At 34.0% G+C, this 14,781-nt stretch overlaps 1 protein-coding gene across 3 annotated transcripts in view; it reads left to right on the top strand.

Moving 5' to 3' along the window:
- Positions 1-1,795: 1,795 nt before the first annotated feature.
- LOC138331440 (atrial natriuretic peptide receptor 2-like) overlaps positions 1,796-14,781 on the top strand; it is a 39,175-nt gene continuing 26,189 nt past the window's right edge. For 2 of the 3 annotated variants that reach the window (XM_069279076.1, XM_069279074.1), the window contains exons 1-2: positions 2,082-2,522; positions 7,887-8,918. In XM_069279076.1, coding sequence (XP_069135177.1) covers positions 8,633-8,918 — 286 coding nt within the window. In that variant the 5' untranslated portion in view covers positions 2,082-2,522; positions 7,887-8,632. Of the gene's footprint in view, positions 1,926-2,081; positions 2,523-7,886; positions 8,919-14,781 lie in introns of those variants that run through there. The other variant, XM_069279075.1, reaches the window with a different exon arrangement.

Raw genomic sequence — 14,781 nt, 5'->3', positions numbered from 1 at the left:
TTTTAGGGTAGAGCAGGAGAGTGGAAACTGAAACTGCCAATTAATTAGACATATATTGCCTAGGGAAACGTTAAAAGAAAGTCGAGTAGAAAAAGATGATTATTAGTTGTAATGTACTCGTTGACGAACGGTAGGTACAATTCTTTCACAACATAATCTTGCGTTATCAACGACGTACCTTAAATGGAGAAAATGCATGACGCAGCTTATTTATTTAAATATGTGTCTTTTGTATAAAATGCCGTGCTGTGCGAATATTGTGAAGATGATAGTTAAAGCTATTTGTGACCTCAGATAATCTCTCTCTTGTACATTGTATGACATTATTAGAGTGTCGAATGAACATCAAAGTAGCAAAACGATTACTGGTTGTTTTAATTGCTCTTTCACTTGGTGCATGTCGGTCGAGAACGGCTTCTTTGTGACATGATTAATGACATAGACATAGAAAGAAAAATATCTTTCTAAATGGTTTCAATTTAGTTTGTATTGAATAACCGGGTTGGGATGTATGTGTATAGAGTATATGCGTACAAAGCTGGATACATGATTGGGTGGTTGGGTTGAGTGAATGTCCAAAACAAATGACTAGAATGCTTATTGTTGAGTATTATCACAGTCTCTGGCATATAATAGAGAGTTTAGAGCACATTCAATACTTCAGATGATTCCATTAATGAATAAAGTAATCATTGTGCCATGATCATGAATTATTACCATTCAAAGATAACTTAAGTCTGTTAACTGTTAACGTTAAATAAGAACTAATTAATATAACTAGAAACTAAACCAATTCGGACTAGAAAGGGCGCGAATAGTTCAAAGGTCCATTTTCTTTGGTGAGATCACTCTCCTCCCTGACCTAGTCACTTCTTGTAGTGGCCTGGAAGTGGGTGCTTTCCTTGCATGTCATTTGTTGCACGTGCGAAAGACAGTAGTATGTTTGTAGTATGTTTTGGGAGGCTGCGGTATGTCCGTGTTGTTTATCCTTGCTATAATGGAACTCTTGTCGTTTTTATTGTGCTATCTAACTGAATCAGAGAAATAGAACAGTAACCACTTTTAAAAACCAGGACATTCCTTCAAATTAAGGAATCCATAAACTTAAAATTCCCCATAGGAAAACACTGCAGATTTTAAGGAAGGCTCCTTAACTTCAGATTTGTTTCCCATAACTTCTGTAATGTTTTTTTTTAAAGTTAAGAAATTCCTTACAGTAAAGGGATGTTGACGACATAGGGCCCTTGGGACAGAACCTAAAGACTTAGACACAGGCATGCGTGGGTGAATGAATGAATTAATGGATCACTATCATTGTATAACATATCTGTTTGTTGCCTTTTTTGACAATCAATTGTAAATGGATGATTTCATGAATTGCCATAAACTGCTGGGGGTGAAATAACCTCATTTTCCCTTGAGAGAAGCCAAATACCATTGTATTGCACAAGGCCAGTATTGCATGTACAGTAGATTTCTCTACGCAATTTATAAATAACCTATCCGTTTTTTATAATACAAAGGTTGCTTGGCAACAACTCATCCTTACATAACTTAAAACACGATATATGGACTTCTAATAGTTGATTGCGAAGCCTCAATACAGGGGTCACGATATGATATGTTGAATCGAAAACTATTTGATTACTGCTGGTATATAACAACCATTTTCCTACTCTAACATACAATGTTATTAGGTCCCGTTTGCGAGATAAGGACAAAAGGCCAGTCGGCGCGTGACAAGAACAAATTACAGACCTGCATTAGATCTTATAAATCATAAATATTTATCATACCATGTATATAGTGAGACCGAATTAGCCTGACAAGGGAATATATGTTGTGGCTCATTTTCACAGCGCTAAAGAATACACTCTTTGTCAAAGGAGCCAGTGTTGTGAAATTTTCACTCATCCGGCCTTAATGTGAGTATATTTATAATTCAATAATAACCGAGGTCTGCTTTAAGCATAAAGATATTACATGATAACATCTACTAAATTGTCAAGTTTTATTCAGTTAACTGCGGTGGGCTTTTCTTGTAAACAACACTACACAACTTAATATTCCCAGATAACATTCTACTCTGATGCTCAGCGGTTAAAATGTCTGCCCTTTGCCAGTGCAAGTTTTTTACCACTGCTACACACAGAAAGGACAAATTTGATCTCCAAGTTCAGGACTAAGTGTATGTTATAGGTTGACATTAATATCAATCATCGGAAGAACAGACAGCGAGGAGAAACCATCACAAGCCTTTTGTCTTTTCTTTTGTCGCAATTTTAATACCTTCTATTGGATTACCGGGGCAGTGTGTATGAATTTATGTATGTTCGTTGTGTTAAATCACTATCTTAGTTTGACAGTAATGTATAATATGTAGCCTTATGGAATATATTTATTTTAAACTTGTCTGTTGTTCAACTATGTGAATTACACCACTGTGAATTTCCTTTGATATGGAGACAAAAAACAAAGTGAATTTACTTTGCCCAGGGATGCACCACTTGACGTCATTGTCGGTAAGTGAACTGTAGTGGATACATGATATAGTTTTTACACAAAGAAAATATTAACTTCATCTGCAACTTGGTAATGTCGTCATAACAACAAGATGGCGGACTACTTTTTATAGAACAGGACATCACTGCAGCAATCGGGAGCAAATTTCCACAGTGGATTACAGTAAAACACTTCATTTTCGCAAAATAGCTCAAACGCGAATTCAACAGTTTCACATAGTATAAAACATCAACCCAAAATATAGATAAACCCATATTAGCTATTTATCGCGAATTAATATATTATTTTTGCGCATATTTCGTAATAAACACAAACTTCGCGAAATTAAAGTAGTTCATAGCACCATAAACGGATAATAGATTATAATTCATTACTTTATTCATGACTAAGCGTCCATTTTAAATTCTATAACGTCTTACCTTTTAGTCAGAAGACAGACACATTATTAAGCATTTAACATTGTTCATCAATTTTTATGAAATTTGATTTTTTTATGAGAAGGAAACGGTTTTCGGACAATAGACTGTGTAACTACTTTTATGATAAGCCTTTCACGTTACTGTACAGACATGCATCAAGACACGTATCAATCATCCGTGGTTTAAGTGTTTCAAAAAAATTGATAAAGACATAAAAGAAGGAAAATTAGAACAAAACAGTCTGTAACCCGACACGACATGATGGATTCTTTTTGTAAAAACGTCTAATCTAAACGCCATTATGCAAAGTAAAATCGAAGGTGATCGGTAATCATGATTTTTACAGGAAATCGCTGAACACCCTGTAACGTTTTACAGGCAGATTAAAGTAGTAGCTAGAGTCTGACCGATCATAATGATGCGATAAGGCTGGGATTTAAATGTCCAGGGTTCTCTCTCAGACGTCCAGTAAAACACGTCCTGTGCTTAAACGTTTACTATATACATGTAGCACCTAGCGTGTACATACACTACATTATGTAGTAATAGTAAGCAGGTACTGGTCTCTTTAAAAACCGAACACAAAGTTAAAAGGGAAAATGAAAACGAGATTAATGCCGATAAAACTGTTGATTGTTGACTGAATCGAAAGGCGTCAGGTAATGAAAAGAGTGTTTTGTTTATAAGACAGCCGATAGAGAAGTTACACAGACTTGTTCGCAGAGAACGAACGGTAGCTCCTACACTTCGGTTAGTAGCTAGCTATATATATAGTCCATCACTGACAAATAATCTCGGGAGAAAGTTGGTGATCCTTACAGGTAGTGAAACCATCAGAGGAAGGTCGGTATCGGGGTCAGAAATACGACATGACGTTTGCTGCAAATTGAATTTCAGTTATGGATATCGACAATGAGAATAGATTACATGTGAGTTAGTAATGCACATTCGGTCACGGAAAGAACGGACCACAGGGAGTCTTAAGTAAGTGGCAGCATTCTTTATGTACGTATTTTACGGTATTTTGTTTCAGTATAACCATTTCGGGGATGAAATGATTGGCGTCACAGTTCCTGTACCAACATATTCTATAAATACTTATAACATGATTTGAAAAGACATAATAATGTATAAGCTATTTATTGAACTTTAACATACTTTAATTAAAAAAATATAAACAATTTCGGGTATGAAGTGATAGGCGTCACAGATTCTGTATAATCAATCTATAAAAACTTATAACATGGTATAAAAACACATTGTTTCTTATATCGGCGAAACAGATTTAATTATTAATCAATTAATAGGAAGTACTTATTTTAACTCAGATATATTACTGAATCATAACAATCGATAGACTAATCAGTGTGAAATGGGGTATTAATTAACATGCTTTTTGAATATTAATGCCATTTATAGTTCATTATCGTACATATGTATAAAAGATATAAATGAATATCAAATAATTAGCGATTTGTCACTATGATCACATGGGGATATCGATCCGATCACCACTTCGCCATTCAAACGTGTTTTTTTTTAATTTGAGGAGTTTGATGTGGCACAGTGATATAAGATGAAGGCATATTTGGCTAGGTGATTAGGTGGCGTGGATCTTTAGTTCGAGATCCAGGTAAGGCATGGATAATAAACGTGTCTTTATTCGGCACTTGTGTTTATGACAGACGAGATATTTACATGTTTACTCTGGAGAGGACCTATATAGGCTTTGCCTGTTGTCTAATCCATTTATCAATACAATAATATAATATCTTTCTCTGTAATTCCGGTATAACTTGTATTGCTTAATAAAATATTTTGAAATGAAAAAAAAAGATATTTACATCTAGGCAATTAATTTTGTATAGATTTAATGGAATCTTTCTCAGTTTAATTCCACTATAAAAACAAATGTATGAAAATAATCTAAAATTAATTTTGGAATATTAATCTAAAAAACATATTTCTTATTTAAAAACATGCTCGCTCATGCTTAAATATTCGATTGAAATGTTTTATATGAACTAAGTTATATAAATTGATCTATGGATTCTAAAGTAAAATGTCACGCCCTGAGGGGTCGGTTCTTGGCCTAATCTCCCAGTAGGATGCCATTCCAAGGCCAGTTATAGTAACGTGTCCACCAACCCTTTCTGTGTGGGCCGTGATAGACGATCACCATGTTATTAAGAGGATTTGTCTTAGTGCTTTTTTTCTTTGTGACATTTGCATCATGGAAATTCAATGCGTGTTGAGAGTGGGTTTCTAATGTAACGCACTACCGGAATGGTGTATTTGGGTGGTCGTCATGAACCTGGAGCTATATTTACTATCTTGCCTTAATTGTATTTTACCTAAATGCCGTTTCAAAACTTTAAACTACAGCGTTACCTTGACATTTTGTTCATTTGATATATTGATTTAGCTATTTGAAACAATTCTGCATTTATCTTTATACATTGAACTCGTGTTACTTGAAAAATCAGTTGTTATCTTAAAGAATAAAAATGGTTCCAATCAGCCGTCACACTACTTATTTAAACTTATTTAATTTCAATACTGAAGTGTTTAGTACAGTCTCGCCAATCATGTGGTAGTATAACTTGACTTCTTTCGATTCTCCAGAAGTTATACGCTATATTTTTGTATTGGTGTGATTATTAACTTAACTATAATTATGTTTTATTTATAAATATTACTTTTGTTTATCATCACAGTATCACCATTTGACGTTTTTACAATATTATTATCAAGGTTAGATTTTACAAAAGACACATAAGATATTAGCCTCTTCGAATCAATCGGATAAAAAGCAGCCAAGTAAGGAAGTAATCGATGTGGTATCATTCTTCCATTCATTTGAGAAGTGATGATCCAGGGGAATACTCTCCATAACCTGTCTAGTCTTCTGTAAAATTAAATGTCTATAAACACTACAGAAGAATTAAAGCCAATCTTGTGTCCCGTTCTACCCAGATAGGGATATATGGAGTTAGCACCGTGACACGACAGTTCAGAAGCACAGTTCTGGGAAAGATGACAACACAGTATTTGTATTGTTTGATTCTTTATAAACAGAGGTTAATATTACGGAAGATCGTCATATGTATAGTATTGTGAGGTCCATGAGATGAAAAAAAGAGTGTGAAAGGAATATATTCGGTGAGGTCGAGGGCAGAATATACTTGCAATAAGACTGAATAAGTAATATGTGGTGTAAGGGTACACTGGCCAAAAAAAGGCTTTCTGAATCATAGAGTCTACCGAACAACCGAACAAAAATGTTATGTCAATTTCATGAGTATTCATGGATGATGTATTAAATAAACAAATCTGTCATGATTTGAAAAAAAGGGATTTTCTTGTCGATCAAATGTTACAAATCGTATCTATAGATATGTAAAACGGAGTATGCCATTTGATGGAATAAGATTCCCACAAAAACGCGCTAATTAAGTACGAAAAAACGATATCACTCTATAATGAAATTCATCTCATAAAGTGACATTAAACTTTCATACCACTTATCTAATCACCATGACGACATGACATGTAAAACGTAATTTAGCATTAAAACGCATGAGACACAAAATACTGACTCGTTACAAATGGTGCGAAAATAGAACACGAATATTTTTTTCGGATTATATTTAATATGAAAATAGGACGAAAGAATTCAGCTTTGTAACACAGTATTAAGACAGTGATTTACATACAGTCATGACTAACATTGTTCGCATCAAAACTTCCGATGAATGGGACCTGATTGCCAAGTGCGTTCTTCATTACTCAAATGAGCGCTAGTTAGGTGAAATCAGCAACCAGTTTCAACAACGATTCCTTATTTCACAGCAGTATCGACATTGATTACACATTATATGTTCTATCAGCGTTTTCTCTCAAAGTGCTTTCGGGTTAAGCAGCTTTTAAATTTGAACTTTTACATTTTTCATACTAATATATCAATACCGTTAATTTAGGCTCACGTGGTTTTAGTGTCAGCAGTCTTATCAAAAGTGCTTTCGGGTCATACACTTACATTGTACGGTATATACAAAATTAACTGCGTTGACTTGGCCTTTCTGATTAAATTTTGTCTGAAGACTTACATGTATCAACCAACATGTGGATTAAATACATACACGGATTTCACAACATAAAGTTTAAAAAGAACCAACAAGTGAACAGAACCTGCCGAATATCCCTTTGTGAACTTTGAACTGGGAACCTCCAGGTGGTCAGCCAATGGTCAAGTGGTAGGCCTAGATAGCATAATCATTTGATCACTGGCCACGAACCGATACAAAATTATTTATATTACATATGTCATCAACTGGTCGGTGAGACCATTGTCCATAGTTAAAACAAAGTTTTTTAGGGATAGATTTGAATTATAATAAATAATGTCATCTATTTCTATTATAGAAAGCATAGAGTCATCAATGATAAGAATGTATTCTGATTTTTGTGGTTTTGCACCATAATATGTAAGTTAATAAAGATAATTCAGTCAAATATGAAATATTTTTTAAAGGTAGTTTTCTCTCATGAATTGATTCGCCATTGAATCAACCAATCACAAGCGACATAGCAAGATAATATCATACGTTTTAAGACAATGCAAATGTTCGTTATAGGTAAATATGAATTATTGCTGTGAATTATCAACCACTGTTATAATCTAAAGCCGGCTATTTACGCAACTTTTCGCGATTTTATTTAAAACGACAAAATTAAATTTCATAAGTTTTACATTTTCGCGGTCTGGATTTCAAAGTCTATATTGATTCCGTATATGACTATATTTCCAAATATTTTGCAGATCATTTTAGCGATCATAAGTGAAAATAATCAGCTACACGATATCTGAACCTCGTGTTTCGTGAGCTACCTGATAATCCATTTCATGAACTTCACTATTGATACACCTGATTTTTACTACAGGTGTAGACGACGGGGGACCGTAACCATGCGGGTACACGAGGGATTTATCTGTCCGCGAGGCGTCAGGAGTATAATTGACAGGTGGGGCTATCGCTGTACCCTCTCAACTTCATGTTTAAAGACAACAGGAAGACACGATGTCCGTACGTCACAGACCAACCCATGGATACACTCGTCAGACTCCTCTAGAACGGGGGCAAAGGATGTTTACAAATACACGGGTAAACCAACACTGCGGGGTATATCTCTGTCTTTCCATACAAGTTGTGTTGATAGTATAAATCTTAAGTTATAATTGTGAATGGATGCATGCCATGTAAACATTTGGTGAGGATAAAATAACTATATTCTTAACAATAAACGCCAACTGGAATATATTGTGGTACTGGGGATTTTGCTGTGAATTACTGAAACTGCAGGTGGGAGGACACCCTGACACGTTCAAAATGCCATGTTCAAATTACGCACTGAAGACTACTTGTAGTAGCCTATTAAGAATGCATTTGTTTTGGAGGTGTTAAGGAGACCACGGTGAATCTATTGAACATTCTGACTTTTTCTAATCATCAATAAAGAGACAACAGTGAATCTTCTGTGCAGTCTAACGTTTGTGATAATATTCTTGGAATTTAAATACCTGAACTACCAATTAAATTGTGTGAATCTGTCGATGGCCGGACATCTCACATTACGACTTTAGAAAACGGTCCTCGTTTCATTATTGTCGTAATACTTTTAATGTTAAAATGAATTTTCCTTTTTGTTTAATTCTTGTTTTGTGCAATATTGGATTATTGTGTTCTCTGCGGATTGGTTTGTTAATGCCGAAAGAAGTTTTTAACTATGGGATTCCAAGCTACCAAACTTCCTCTGGAGCCTTTCTTGCCGCTCTTCATGACATAGCCATACCTGGCGAGAACGTGACATACACGTTCATTGACACATTCTGCCTAAATAGTCTCGCGCTGGCTGGTACCGCGAATATCAGCAAAGGAGTTGACGTTATTATTGGTCCAGTATGTGGAGAAGAAGGTAAGAAAATTAATTATTTTTATTTGTCAAACTACTTTAATTTCTCTTTTTTATCATTATTGAAACTGGCTTACTTATATTCAGCAAATGAAATGCTTTCATCTAACTTTTGCTATTACGTATATCTTGTGAACAGGCATTTCAATCAATCGGCATTTTACCGCCAACGCAAAGCTAATGAAATATTTGTCGTTTTGGTATAAGCGTTTCCTTTGAAACATTTAGATTGATAACAATGACAATTAGATATACTTCGCCAATCAATAAAATATACTCTGTTAAGGAGTATTAGATAATTCTGTTACTCGAGCGAAGTAATATCTCTGTGTTCAGACAGAACACCATGTAGATCAGAACGGGATTTCCTATGTAGTCCTTGATCAATAAAACGGCTTTAAACTAAGATACCATTGCTAACGTCTGGCTTTGCTAATGTCATTTAGACTACCGTTCGTAGATCTATCGATAAAGTTATCTTACGATGAAAGAACTTTAAGGCATTTTGAAAGAGGGACAGTGGATAAATAAAGGGTGTAGTGATTATCGATTAGGTCCTGCCGGCACCCTCTTTACCTGTAGAAGCGAGGTATTTCTTCCAGTATAGCTCAATATACTCATACCGATGTCAGCAGGTCGCATCTCTACCAATGACAGGAGGCATGCATATTAAAATTAATCTGAGCAAAGTTACGATACAGAAATTATCATAGAGGAACTTCATTCGCTGTCTGGTTCTATAGTTAGTGAGAATAAGTGATTTTAAAGGTATCCGGTGTGAAAATAAAAGTAAAATAATGGTTAGTGAGAATTAGTGATTGGAGGTGTGTGACGTGAAAATAAAAATAAAATGATGTAACAAATACATAATAAATAACGAGACAATTCATTATAAAGGGCAATATATTCTGAAACATATATTTGTACATATAGGAGATTTCGCATTTTCTATAACTATTCTTTAAGATATGGCAAACATACGAAATCTTGTACAGCCCTAGAGAAGAACATCATCTATAGTTGTATATTTGTAGAAAGTATCAGGATAAAAAATGCGCCGTGATAGGATTGTTATTATGTTCTTTATGCACGCCTCTCACCAATTTTATGACTATTATACAATTCAATTCATTCGCTGGTTTCGTTATTTCGGAGCCACTTGTGAAATAATCGTAGAGTAAATATGAGTCGAACGGTTGCATTGATGAATCCGATATTCGAACGTAACTTAATATCATCCAGAATGGGGAATCCCCACGCTCAAATTAAAATGTCTGGTGGTTGTAATTTAATGTCATTTGCAGTATCGATTTAATCCATCTGTCTAGTTACAGACATTTAGCTGAGGACATGGATAGCATCGTACAATAGCGTGACGGCAAAGAAGCGAATTTTGTTAGGTGTATTTTTTTTATTTTATTTTTTTTTTTTTTTTTTGCTTTTTTTTTTTAAATATCCGAATTGAACAGTGAACATTATAATGAACATCCTATGGTATCATAGCGCCTTGATGAATATTCCCCTACTGTAGACACTTCCAAACTTGATTTCCATTCTTTAACAAGTGAATGTGTATCATTTGTTTCATATTTTAGTTAAAAATTGAGTAGGAAGCGATGGTGAGGTGGTTAGTATGTCAAGTTGTATAAACCACTTCATCGGGAGTTCTATGGTTCTAAGCAAATGCTAAGAGATAGCGTTATATCGATTGTTTTACTCTGGTACTCCGAATCTGTTTCATAAGCATAACCTGGTGATAGTAAAACCGGAAAATTTCATAAAACGTTTGATAAACTAGAACAAAGAAAATGGTATTTGAAGATTTTTTTTCTTCATTCACTTTTTAATATGCAAAGATACTTAAGACTCGATATTCATAAATAAAGTATCAATTAATAGACAATTATACGATTTGTTTAAATGTATTTATACCAATCAAATACGACGTGTGTCACTCTTGATAATTTGTTCATTTATATAAGTCGACATATGATTAGTTTTATCTTTTAATGAAGGTTTTTTGGTGAACGAAAGGAGATTCAAGGAAATTTCACTCGAAATATCCATAGATATCACTCATAATATCCAGATATCACTCAACATATCCATAAATATCACTCAAAATATCCAGATATCACTCAAAATATCCATTGGTATATTTCAAAATATCCAGATATCATTCAAAATATCCATTGATATCATTCAAAATATCCATTGATATCACTCAAAATATCCATAGATATCACTAGAAATATCTATAGATATCACTCAAAATATCCATAGATATCACTCAACATATCCATAGACATACATCACTCAAAATGCAAAATATCCATAGAAAGAGATATTGTGGTATATAATCGTTAGGTCAACTCCTGGTAGTTAAATCGATCGCTTATAAACAAATCAAAAATTTCTCTATATTACGACAAATATATCGAATTTCTAAACGACATCAAAACGTAAAAAAAAACTTTTGGGAATTGTCGGAGGGTCTTTGACCCTTTATAAACCGTCTACTGCAAATCTATTTATATAAAGTGCCAAAAATAAAATGTGTTCTGTGTCTAATAATGTCGACAAAGATGGTAAATTTCCTGAAACTGTTTCGCTTTATTGACTGTGGTTAACCAGAGAGCTAACAATATGTCAGAGGACCATCTATGTGATAGAGAAGCTTATCTTAACCTTTCGAATCAAACATTTTTGAGATGCTGATTTTGAGTCTAGATTTAATATTTGTAAAAGTAGAACGTGTTTACCATCGATATTTCAGGCCTGTTTTTGCTTTTTAATAATTATAACAGCGTATTTTGAAATTAGTTTTGTAGGTACAATGTTGTTGATATATAACACGTAATACAGTTTATACAAAAATAAAGTATTCCATAGCTGAACATATATGGGTAGTTATCTAAAAAAATAATATTTTTTTAGTTACATTTTGAAACCCGTCGCAAAGCTGCCGTTTGAATAAGCAATTGAATTTTAGTGTATTTAATATAGAGGATTGTCTTCGATTTGGCAGATATCCTTGAGTATTATATTTCCGACATTTTGTTCAAGATATCAGGTGTATCAGTACCTTTGGAAATGAAAATACTAAATCCAAACGAAAAAGAGAAATACGTGTAACTATTTTTCATAATGAAAATATGAAGTTGTAACATTTATTTAAATCAATTACAATTCATCACAAATACGTTAATAATACGTTAATTAAGACATAATACAACTACTAAGAAAAAGGGAACAAATGAATTAATCAAGATTTATTATTTAGAAAATAAGTTTTGTTTGTTTCCAATATTTTTTATTAATGATCTCCATTTCCAATAATATATAATTTATTAATTGTAAGTTTGGACCAAATATATATTTGAATGAATAAAAACAAAACTGGCACAGTCACATTCAATGTCGACCGAATCCTCAACTTCCTATATTAAGCCCTGGGTACTAAGGCACCCTTTATAAGGGGAAGATAAACACCTATATGATAGGGAAGAGATAACAATGGGTCGTAGGATGAGCATATTGTTTACGTTTGTTGTTGTTGTATCAATAGTAGTAAGGACATGATCGTACAAGGATTGGTAGAGTACTTCGGTCACAGAAAGGTGTGTCAAACGAGAGTTTGAAGTGTCACTGAGAGAACTTTAAGTCGGTCGTTTGGCGATTGGTCCGATTATCTGGTCTATAAGTGATATAGTTACTGTGTAACATAGAGGCATGCTACACTGAATCATATAATCATAGAAGTAAAGGTAAATGTTGATGTCTCTTACAGTTGAATATTTGAGCGGAGATTTTATTTTCGCTTTAGATAAATCCGCCTTAGCGACCATTCCTGTCTAAAGATCACCTCCTTATAAAGAGCGTTCTTGAAATGCTGAATGGCTAACTTCAACAACCATTGATCTGTGTATAACAACCACCTGAGATATTTTGCTTTGTCATTAGGAGGTTTTTGTAGACAATTTTGAAGTATGTCACGGACTCTTGATCTTCGAAATATTAAAACGATTAAGTTGTTAAGATATTTATGTATAACATGAGAGGACATTAAAGCGACTAGACCAGCGCTCTACCGATTGTGATACCTGGTCTCCCATGATTGGGACAGTTCAATCCCGCTACATGTGTATAGTTGTATTATCATGTGTATAAACGTCCATCATTTGTTGCTTTAAATCAAACATTTGCCCTATTAGAAATGTTTTGACGTGTACATCACAACATCCTAAATAAAGTTCCGAATCAATGAAAATGCGTCGGAATCAATGTAAAAGTAAACTTAAGATCAGAAAAAAACACAATCCAGCATCAAATATAATAGCAATTGAAACGCAAGGTATCATCTTTTTTCATTATGACAAACACCAAAATTTGTCATGATTCTTTTATGTGCATAAATTAACTGAAAAGTTTTTTTCATTATTAAAGTGTAATTATACAACTATATTCTCAATTTTGGTGACTCCCAAAATGTATTATCTTACCATTATTACACACTACATGTCACAAACAATTCTAAATAAATGAATTCCTATAACGCGGATCGAATGATTTTTCCATTGTCGTCCTAATTACCGCGCATTAGTTGACTCTCACTACGCCACGCGGTAAAACGGCGAAACGAAGACCCATACATAGATGGCATAAGTTAAGAAGGGAAATCGTGTATTTGTTTAGTAAATGATTCTCTTTGTTATGTTTTGTGTATTTACTAAGTTCGAGCTGCTGAGACTAAGTTGTTATGATCCGACATATTACCACAAACTTTCCATATCTGGGTTGTGAGTTCGAATCCGCTGGTCGGTAGTTATTCTCTGGGTATCATAGTTTTTCTCCGTCATCAAACCTGGCATGTCTTTACATGATCGTGGCTGTTAACAGGACGTCAAATAAGACAAACAAAACCAAAGTATTTATTTAATGTTATTGTTACTTCATATCAGACCCAGAATCAAGATCTTCTGGCGTATTAACTTTTTTTCATATTCCATTAGATATTCGTAATTCCAGAATCATTCCTTAAAAGGATATGTTTTAAATGAAAATGCTGTTTAATACTGTTCAATCGATTGAGCAGTTCATTGTTGCCGCAATTATTCTCGACTTTGAATTCATGTTTTACATTTAAACATATATCGTAGGATTATTTCAGTTAACAATCGATCAAAATTCAATAAACTGTTGCATTTAAATGTTACACGGTTTATGGTAGTGTTGCATAATAATGAACCCTGTACACTGAGACTAGATCTAACAACAAAATTCTTAAATTGTAACAATAAAAAGTTCAATGCTAACTTAAAATGTCATATTCTAAAATGTGATATACACATCACATGGTAAATCAGGATTAAAAAAGTGACATGATGGTCGAACGAAAGAATAAATTCTGACACAAGTCAGGGCATCTAGGACTAAGTGCTATTGAGTCTTGAATTCTATTACTAGTCCTTTATTTTCAAGACACAAGGTCCAATATAATATGTGGTATGACATTCTACCACTAGCTTTTCATTTCTAGATCAGGGGACTGAGCGGTTAGATTAGTAATCCGACATTGAAGTCTCTGTCACTAGCCCTCTACTTATAGGCCATCCGACACTAGCATCCGCAATCTATGGCTGATATTCTTCTAGCCTTCTTCCTCTACTAACAATCACCATTTACTTCTAGGCCTTGAGGACTGAGTAGTTAGGTTTATGACATTCTAACACTCACCATTTACTTCAACGCCTCAAGGGCTGAGTGGTAAGGATTATAATATCCTTACACTCACTAGCTGCCTACTTTTAGGCCGTAATCATGTGCTGAATAGTAATTAATGATAAAGACATTCGCCTAAGCCACT

The sequence above is a fragment of the Argopecten irradians genome, chromosome 9, assembly GCF_041381155.1.
Source record: "Argopecten irradians isolate NY chromosome 9, Ai_NY, whole genome shotgun sequence".
Taxonomy (NCBI): Eukaryota; Metazoa; Mollusca; class Bivalvia; order Pectinida; family Pectinidae; genus Argopecten; species Argopecten irradians.
Note: the sequence above shows the minus strand (reverse complement) of the source record. Positions and strands in the feature narration are given on the sequence as shown.